Source organism: Phyllostomus hastatus, unplaced genomic scaffold (assembly GCF_019186645.2).
Source record: "Phyllostomus hastatus isolate PE091 unplaced genomic scaffold, TTU_PhHast_1.1 phas_scaffold_78, whole genome shotgun sequence".
NCBI lineage: Eukaryota > Metazoa > Chordata > Mammalia > Chiroptera > Phyllostomidae > Phyllostomus > Phyllostomus hastatus.
In genome coordinates, this window is record NW_025334041.1 from 80,736,648 (window position 1) to 80,746,607 (window position 9,960).

The 9,960-nt window shown below is 36.0% G+C and overlaps 1 protein-coding gene across 2 annotated transcripts in view; it reads left to right on the top strand.

Moving 5' to 3' along the window:
• The window catches only part of LRRTM4 (leucine rich repeat transmembrane neuronal 4), a 758,612-nt gene extending 756,221 nt beyond the window's left edge, over positions 1-2,391 (top strand). For both annotated transcript variants that reach the window (XM_045828590.1, XM_045828589.1), the window contains one exon: positions 1,336-2,391. In XM_045828590.1, coding sequence (XP_045684546.1) covers positions 1,336-1,557 — 222 coding nt within the window. In that variant the 3' untranslated portion in view covers positions 1,558-2,391. The remainder of the gene's footprint in view (positions 1-1,335) is intronic.
• Positions 2,392-9,960: the final 7,569 nt, after the last annotated feature.

Genomic DNA, 9,960 nt, shown 5'->3' on the forward strand with positions numbered 1-9,960 from the left:
GAGGGGTTCTGTGGAGATAAACCTTAGACCTGCCTGGAGCTGCAGTCTCTGTGGGGGACAGGATGGGATGAAATGTTGGGAGCACTGAAAATGTTGAAAAGGCTACAAACTGCAATTGTCTCTGTAATGGGAAGATACTGCTCCAGACAGAATGAAGTGTTGCTGGGCTAACTCCCCCAGAGCAGAAAGAAACAGAGAGGAAGTCCACTGTGGGAGCAATTCCCCCAACCTCCTCTCGCCATGCCATCTTTCTCCAGGAGTCCCCACTCACAAAGTCTAACAGGGAGCAGCAGGTCAAACAAATGGAACTTACAAAGCCTCAGCTGAGCATAATAAAGGTAACTAGGGAAGCGAGGTTGGAGCCCAGAGACAATAGTTTGAATTGCCACGACTTCTAACCTTGCACAACAGTGAAATGTTCACAATTTAGTCAAGAGTGTCCAGTTGGATCTAGCAGGTTATGAGAAACACTGTAGCATGATATCAAGAACTGAGCAATCATCACTTTCCTTTTTCTAAGCCTGGGACACATCTCTTTATCAGAAATGTATGGTTTAATTAAAAGCTACACAGAGTCAAATTTGCTGTACTATTTCCAGATTTTCTAATTAAAGAGATTCTGTAGACCGTTATTCAGGGATTTTATTCTAAAATTAGACACATATTTGACTTTTTAGCTTAAAATCAATAACATTACATGTTATAAACACACAGATGTACCCACTTTCATGATTCTAGGGTTCTTTTGTGCAGAATTTATAGGATTTTAAAAAATCACCTATGGCAAATTCTTAACATCTTAAATAAAAGCTGCACATGCCCATAAAGATGTCAATAGCATATAAAAATGTTTTAAAAGTAGAAACCTCTATATGTTTACACTTGTATTTGCACAAAATAGATCATGCTACAATCTTTCACCTTAATTTCTTCATTTAGTATAAAATCTTGCCATTTTACAACAGATTGCTACTCTGCAATCATTGTATTATCTTCATTCTAATGTATGAATGTACATAATACATTTTAAATTCCTCTGTTGATGGGAATTTAGTTTTTTCTTAACTTTTTATGGCATTAAATGATAGAATGAACATTGAAAAATCTTTATATATGATCTTATGTACAAAGTATATATATACACACACAGTTTGCATATATATACACAACACTGTGGAGTTAAATACTAACAATTGTTATTTTACTATTTATTAGTAGTTGAACCAGCAGTTGATGCCTTGAAACAGCATAAAAAGGGACAAAGTAGAATCCTATGTCATCTCCTTATCTTTCCCAAACATTTTTACCTTCAATCCTTTTCTTTCTCACATCCAGATCCCACACCACGTGAAGCCCTTGCCATATTACAACTATGACCAGCCGGTGATTGGGTACTGCCAGGCTCACCAGCCGCTCCATGTCAACAAGGGCTACGAAGCAGTGTCCCTGGAACAGGAAGAAACCCCCGGCCTGGAGCTCGGGCGTGACCACAGCTTCATCGCCACCATCGCCAGGTCGGCAGCACCTGCCATTTACCTTGAGAGATTAACAAACTAATGCAAAACTCCTACCTGGGGGACTCGAAGTGTGGGGAGGGAGGGCCTTCATCTTAAAGAAGAATGGGTGTCAAAATTGCGCAAGCAAGCCGGCTCATCGTTCCTGTTAAAGCGTTTGTCACAATTGGAAAGGAAAAGCAAAACTGCTTCAAGAGAGCAAATGCACCGGCAGCATAACCAGGAGAACTACAGAACTTTCTTTGCTTTAAAACAAACGACAAACAAATATGCTCCTGGGTGTAAATAGTAAAAGTGTCGAGTTCTTATAAAAATAGATTTCACCCTAGCTACATATAGGTTTGTTTGTATATTTGCTTTTTCTACACTGCATGGTTCCTGGGCTGGAGAACCACAGGGCGGGACAAACCCGGGGTGGGTGGGAAGTTGGGGAGATAATCCAGTTTTCCTTGTTAGGTGTGTGTAACTCTCAGACTTTATTTCAATTGCTTTGTTTTGCTTTTTCTTTAAAAGTGTTGTTTTTTCTTGTCTGGTTTGTTTTATTTTTATTGTTTACTTGGTCAAGTGATTCTGTTTCCGATGTTAAACATGGGCATTCAAGCTTACGTTGTACCAAAAGAAAATTTGCGTTACCACAGACTGCAAAGAAACACAATTGATCACAAAGCTTGACAGAACTACTACAGTGAAAATCCAATAGATTGTGGGTGAATGTCTCCTCCAGACGCACGGTGTACACTGTGTGAGGAGATCTGCTTTTTCCGGTTGGCCGTCCTCACTGTGTGTTTTAACGGGTTTAAGAAGTTGGAAGGAGGGACCCCTGAAGACCCGCAGGGAAAATGACCCCCAGAAACACCCTCCAGTGGACTGGGAGTATCTGCAGAACAATGGCCATGTGGTCAATGAATGAAATTGTCAAGGTGACAAATTTCTAAACACAAGATAATGTGTAACATTGCTTTTTAAATTATCAATTACTTTTTGTGTAGTTTTATCAATAAAAATGTTGGAAAATAAATATATTATTTTATTGCTAAACCATAGCTCACACAATGTGGAGTGCTTTATCTCTATAATGTGAGATCCTTCTAGCCTTTATTAGAATAATTCAATAAGAAATAATTAGCATCCATCAAGTAAGTGCCTTCTGTGTGTTCTACCATCAGGCGGGGAGACTCTACAATGTATAGACAAGAATTATGGGGTGTGGCTTATGCACTAACTTGTTTCACAGTTATTTTTACAGATATATAATGTAATGCAAAATTATGTAGCAATATGAGAAAAAAGTAAGTACTCATGGAAGAGTAAGAGGTTGTACAATATTCTAGGAGAAAAAGAACTATGTTAAAATTGATTATTATCTGAAAGATCCATAATGATCACCTATTTTTTAACCAAAAAGATAACTATACATACATCACTGGAACCATTTTTACTTCCTTAGGGCCATAATGCCATATCTCAGCAATTTTCTGATTCACTGGGGGCTTATCCTACTCTAGACATTGATCTGATTTACCTTGTTCTATTTTTAAAACAAAATGCAACTGTAAAATTTGGTCATCCTTTGTTAGGTCAGGTTTGTCTTTCTAAATATAGGCACTAATATATAGTAGTTTTAGTGGATTTTCTGAGGAGCGAAGTTGATACCTGCCCTCCACTTAATTCCAAATTCTACTAAAAAAATAATTAAAAAGCCTTGTGAATATTTTTACATCAAAGTCAACTAACATAGGGTACTAAGTATGTTTTATCCCTCAAATTCATTATTTTAACTACTATTTTTAATTATACTTGAATTAAAACTCATTTAAAATTTTTATTGTATTTTTCTATTACCCTTTATCCCTCTTATCCTACCCTTCCTCCTGCAATTGCCACACTGTTGTCCATGCCCACGAGTCCTTTTTCCTTTTTGCTGGATCCATCCACCTCCTACCCAACCTCTGGAGCTGTCAGCCTGCTCTCTATCTATAGGTCTGTCTTTATTTTGTTTGCTAGTTAGGTTTGTTCATTAGATCCATTGTATGAATGAAATCATATGGTATTTGTCTTTCTTTGACTGGCTTATTTCAGTTAGCATAATGCCCTCCAGTTCCAGTCATGCTGTCAAAAAGGTTAATTTTTTTTTTTATGGCCAAGTAGTATTTCATTGTGCAAGTGTCCCATAGTTGTTTCATCCATACATCCACTGATGGACACTGGGGCTGCTTCCATATTTTGGTGATTGTAAATAATGCTGCGATGAACATACAGATGCTTATGGTTTGAATTAGTGTTTCACGTTTCTTCAGATAAATTCCCAGAAGTGGAATCACTGGGTCAAAAAGCAGTTCCATTTTTAATTTTTTGAGGTATCTCCATACTGTTTTCCACAGTGGCTGCACCAGTCTGCATTTCACTATCAGTGCAAAAAGGTTCCCCTTTCTCCACATCCTCTTTAGCACTTGTTTGTTGATTTATTGATGGTAAGCATTCTGTGAGGTGATATCTCATTGTTTTAATTTGCATTTCTCTGATGGTTAGTGACATTGAGCATCTTTTCATATGTCTATTGGACATCTATATGTTGTCTTTGGAGAAGTGTCTATTCAGGTCCTTTACCTATTTTCTAATTGGATTGCTTGTCAGGTCCTTTACTTATTTTCTAATTGGATTGTTTAAGTTTTTTATATTCTTTATAAATTTTGGATATTAACCCCTTATCACATGTATCAGTGCATATGTTCTCTCATTCAGTGGGTTGACTTTTTACTTTGTTGATGGTTTCTTTTGCTATACAAAAGCTTTTGCCCTGGCTGGTGTAGCTTAGTGGATTGAGCACAGGCTGAGAACCAAAGTGCCGTAGGTTCAATTCCCAGTCAGGGCACACGCCTGTGTTGCAGGCCACAGCTCCCAGCAACCGCACATTGATGTTTCTCTCTCTCTCTCTCCCTCTCTCTCTCTCTCTTTCTCCCTCCCTTCCCTCTCTAAAAAATAAATAAATAAATACATTTTTTTAAAAATTAGTAAAAGATGAGAAAAAAACTTTTTAGTTTATTGTAGTCCCAGTTGTTTACTTTTGAGCTTAATCTTAGTTGATAAAATATTATGTCATAGTAAAGAAAATTTTATCAAAAAGAGATTTTTCATATTGGAACACAGGGGCTATTGCAGTTAAAACTCTGGTATCTTTCCTACCTACATTTACAATCAGGGTTACATTATATCTGGGTATGTGTCCCAATTGTTTAAATATAATAATTGATTATAAATTTAAAAGTTAAAGATAATTTCTTGGCATTGTGATTTTCTTTTAAGAATTACTTAACGGAGTTGAAGCGGAACATTTGGGAATGCCTTCCCAAATGACACAGATTCTCTTAACCCTTCCCACCTGTTCATCTAACCAACATCACTCATACAGCCCATCTACCACCCATCCCTGCTGTAGGGAAGGTACTAGAAGCTCTACTTCAAAAAGTTTGATTAAAGTTGCCTTAAGTCAACTATTCATTATGTTTATTGCCATTTCTTATAAGCAAAAAAAAAAAATCCTACATCAATAGCATTCTTCATGTTATTTAAAACAACATACTCGCCAATAGTTGCCTCAATATAACCTGAAATACTGAACTGCTAGCAAAACAGGGGGCATTATGAAAATTTCTGCCCTCTAAATATGAACATTTTTCAATATCTCTTTAAAAATATTATTTACACATGCCATAACAAGCATACACTGAGCTTTCAAAAGCTATTGATAATTAAACAAAAAACAAAACAGAAAAACAAAATCACCAAAACAACTTTGCTTGAAGAGGCCTGGAAAAGCCCTTAATGGAAAAATTCAAACTTGGTATTGTGTAAGAGGTCAGGCAGATTTTCAGAAAAAACAAACACACAAATAAACAAAAAGCATCTTGAAAATAAATAGAGATGTTTCAACAGAGCACTTAAACCACACATTGGATTTATTGATTCCTTACACCCAGCATTCAGTCATGTCTATGCTGACACCCAGTATAACTGATAAGAATATAAGACTTCTCTCAGTCATCACTCTGGGTCTCTCAATAATAGGGAGAAAATTGTCTACACAGGTAACTTTCATCTAAATTTCTGCTTCATTCAAGTGTTTTTTGCTCACAAACAGATTGCCCCAGAGTCCTCCTTGTCCCTCAGTGTGGAAAACTGTTTGTAATTTTGAATTTTGACCCAATGAGGCATCCATTGAGGCAAATAGTATACATGTGGCATCTTCTTTTTATGCAGAGGAAGGAATATATCACATTTCTACGGGCATTTTGAATTTTTGTTTTCTCTGGGTCTAGCTAATATATTTTTCACTGTATTCTAAAAGTCAGAAACTAATTTGATTCTACTTTTTATGTTGAAATGTTAATGAGCTCTCTCATAGAAAGTTATGCTTCATTTGAAGGCTAACCTAGTTATTATTTTGATTTCATACTATAATTTTTTGTGGACCTCTGAAAGCTATGCATGCTGGGGGTACCAGGGAGTATTTAAAAAGCAGGGACATTAACACTATGCCTAAAAGGAATTATGAATGTGAAAAATACAGATTGGAACAGTCAATTATTCAAATAACTCTGATTAATTTTTTCATAAATATTCTTAGTAATGCTGAGTTTGCAATAAAGAAATATCTAAAATCAGAAGTTTGATTAACATATGCATAAATGTAGCTAGGGTTTGTCGCTCTACTTATAATATTTCATGTATGACCTTCTGAGACTAAGGATATAAATAAAAAGAGTAATCACTTGCAGAATGCCAAAAAACTCAATTACTTTCTAAAATCAAAAGTAGACTACATTATACTATTTCAAATAACTCCACTCATAATAAAGCCACATTGTGGAAGGAGGGCTCTCAACTGTTATTGGCCTTCATGCTTCATTTTTATCAGTAGCTTGAGTGCTGGTATGGCAGATCTACACTACGAAGTGTGATTCGTGTCACAAGAAAAGGAAGAAAATGTAATGTTTCAGTCTGTAAACCTTCGCATTTTATGAGCAATCTGGACATGTGGATTGGATTTGGGGATTTTGACTGACAGCTCAATAGTATAGCATGAGATCACCAAAGAAAGCAATTCATAGAAATGCCCCAAATAAATAATGTTACTGTTTGAATCTAAGTTTTACTGGTCAAACCACACCTGGAATTCAGTATCAATGTCAGACTGCCAAGGGGACAACTGCAAGAATAATAACCAGAATATTGAAAGTTATTCAGTCCCTAGCATACATCCCTGTTTAAAGGAGAATTGAAAGCAGGATCATTCATTGGGTAAAGCTTTTAAAGCTTTATAAATAATCAATCAGTGGAAAGAATCAATCAGTGGAACTCTGTTGGCCCATGATACACAGTGTTGGTAATTGATTATCACTAACATTTAATTTTTAAATGACAGTTTTTATTCAACATTATTTTGTATTAGCTTTAGGTGTACAGCATGGTTAGATAATCATCTACTTTACAAAATGTTCCTTCCAGTATTTCAGGTACCACCTGGCACTCTACATGGCTATTCTAATATTGTTGACTACATTTCCTGTGCTGTACTTTACATTCCCATGACTATTGTGTAACTACCAATTAGTACTTCTAATCCTTGCACCTTTTTGGTAATTGCTTATCTAACTGAGGAATGCAAGGCTCTTGAGGGAATAATTTGTCTAGGTCCTTGTCAAGCTCCTTACCTCTGCACCTTTCTAATTTCTGAAGCCGCATGGCCTCTCTTTAAGGCATACTTGCCATATATACCCCTGTTGTATAACCTTTAATTGCCTTTCTTTCAGAAGAGCATAACCAGCCCAAGTTTAGAAACTTAGGTTATCCATCACTGAAACTAACTTTCAATTTTACTCACTCCAAGTGCATACCTATAGTGATAGCATTCAGCATTATTTTTATAAAATTCTGTAACTGCCTCCCGTTTTGTTCCCTGGAGAGCTGAGTTCCTTCTGACTTGATACCTCTCTGTGATTGTGGTTCCACTGAGGCTGATCATCTTTCTCTTGCCCATAAATCCGTTATTTGTTACCAAACCTGTTCTGTTTATCAGTACCTTTCGAGCAGGTGCTTTATTCTCTGGATAAGTTCTCTCTTAGCTAGCTGCTCAACTACTCATCCTCTGTTCTTGAGTTTGCACTATTCCAGGAGCGCAATCCTATTTCAAAAGAGTGCCTGTTCTGAATGTTGAGAACTAGTAGCTGATCTGATTGTATCTTCATATGCAAGATCGGTGGCTTGGTTCTGAGGTTCTCAAACGTTAGCATATATGACAATGATCTGAAACACTTTTAAAAACCTAGGTGAGATGCCCACCCATAGCATATCTGCTGAAGTAGGTCTGGGGTCGAGTCTGCGAATGTTCTTGTCTAATACGTCCCCTGGTGATGCTGATGCTGTTGGTATATGACCACATTTTGGAAACCATTGCCATAGAGAATAGCTATTTTTATTCCTATATGTTAATGACTATGCACTTGGACTCAAAGTTTTTATTTCATATTGATTTAGGATTTAATGTTAAATGAGTTTTTAAAACAAGAATTGATTAAAAACAAGTAGAAGCATTATACAATCATGCAACTTGAAAGGTCCATGACTTTATGTAAAGAGTATTTTCTAAGATGTGCTGTGTAACACTAATAGAAGATGATTTCTGTGAAAGAAAAAAAGAAAAAATAAACATCAGCCACAACAACAACAAAAGAAGTTTCTATGATCAAACTTAATTTGTAAAATATTGCACATGACACATCCCCTTTGGAAATTCACACACTTTAACATTTAAAAGATACCAGAAATACTGTCGTCAAGAAATCCACTTAACTTTATTTAACCCTGAGTTTTCTAAATGCATTCAAACATCATATCCTTCCTTAATTCACTACCTAACAAATTCCTGCAGAACTAATATTCCATGAAACGCAGTTGGGAAATGTTCATTAAAAGAATACTCTTTCTTTCACCATCAAGAAAAGCATGTGCCTTTGCAAATGGCTATTTTCATACTTACAAATAGCATAATGTAATCTTCTGAGATGCATGGAGCCTTTTTAAAAAAATCAAGAACTCAATATATTTTAATCTTTCTAATAATAAAGAAAATGTCAAATTTATCTGGATTAAATGAGAATTAGTAATTCAAATGATAAGAACCTGACATCATACATAGAGAATAGATCTGCAGATTAGGCCCATTGTTTCTACTGTGTAAAACATTGTGGATCATAATATGTCACTAAAGAGTACACAGAAATGTAAGCAGCCTTATTATCTGAGTTGAAAAGCTCCTGCTCAGTCACTAGCCTCAGGTAATGACATTCATTCACCTGTGTCTTCTGGGCTAGAGGCTCCCCTTGGACAAGCAATAAAAAAAAGGAGGGGGGGCAGATGAGAGGAGAAAACATGGACCTTGGTTCATTCTAAGGCATTTCTTTACATGATCCAGGCAATTGACTACAATGTCAGAATGAATTTTAGACTTCCTATACACATTATTGTTTGTTTTTAAAAATGATATGAGTAAAAATGCATAAACATGAGGTTAGACATGAGATCAGATTTTATGTGCAATAAGAATGTTACCTTAATGGTAATAATGGAAGAACTGTACAATGATTATTCCTTGGGATCAAAAATATGCATATTATCCAAATTCTTCTGTGTGACTACACCCTTTTAGGGGCAAATTAATTTGATTTTACATAATGGAAAGGATCTGATGGAAGATGACTGAAGTGTGGCTTAATCAGGAAGTATTTTAGTCTACTCAGACTGCCATAACAAAATACCATAGAATGGGTGTTTCAAACAACGCAAATTTATTTTATCACAGTTCTGGAGGCTGAAAGTCTAAGATCTGTGTTAGAACAGAGATTGGTTTCTCTTGAGATCTCTCTTCATGACTTACATATTGCCACCTTCTCCCTCTTACCTCCCACAGCATAGAGAGGAAGCCTTCTCTATAGTCTCTCCTCAGATAAAGACACTAATCCCATCAGATCAGGGGCCCGCCCTTACGGCCTCATTTAGATTTAATTACCTCCTTGGACTGACCTCCAAACACAGTCACACTGGAGGCATCTGAATTTTGAGGTAACACAATCTGGTCCAGAAAAAAACAAAATAAACAAAATAAAACAAACAAACAAAAAACAATGGTAAGATATCTACTAGAGTGGCCCAGCCGATTTTATGGGAAAACAAGAAAAAAGTAGGCAAAAGAACCAGATAATTCTTCTTAAGCATTCTTCTTAGTAGAAGAATGCTTAAGGAAAAGACAGATTAGTTGGGATTTTGAGTGGGTCTGAGCTCTGAGTATATTCATAAGTAGAGACAACATGGTTTACTTTGTTTTACTCACATGGAGTATTAAAAATATCTCTTAAGGTCATTGAGGAAGTTAATTAAATAAGTTTTACAT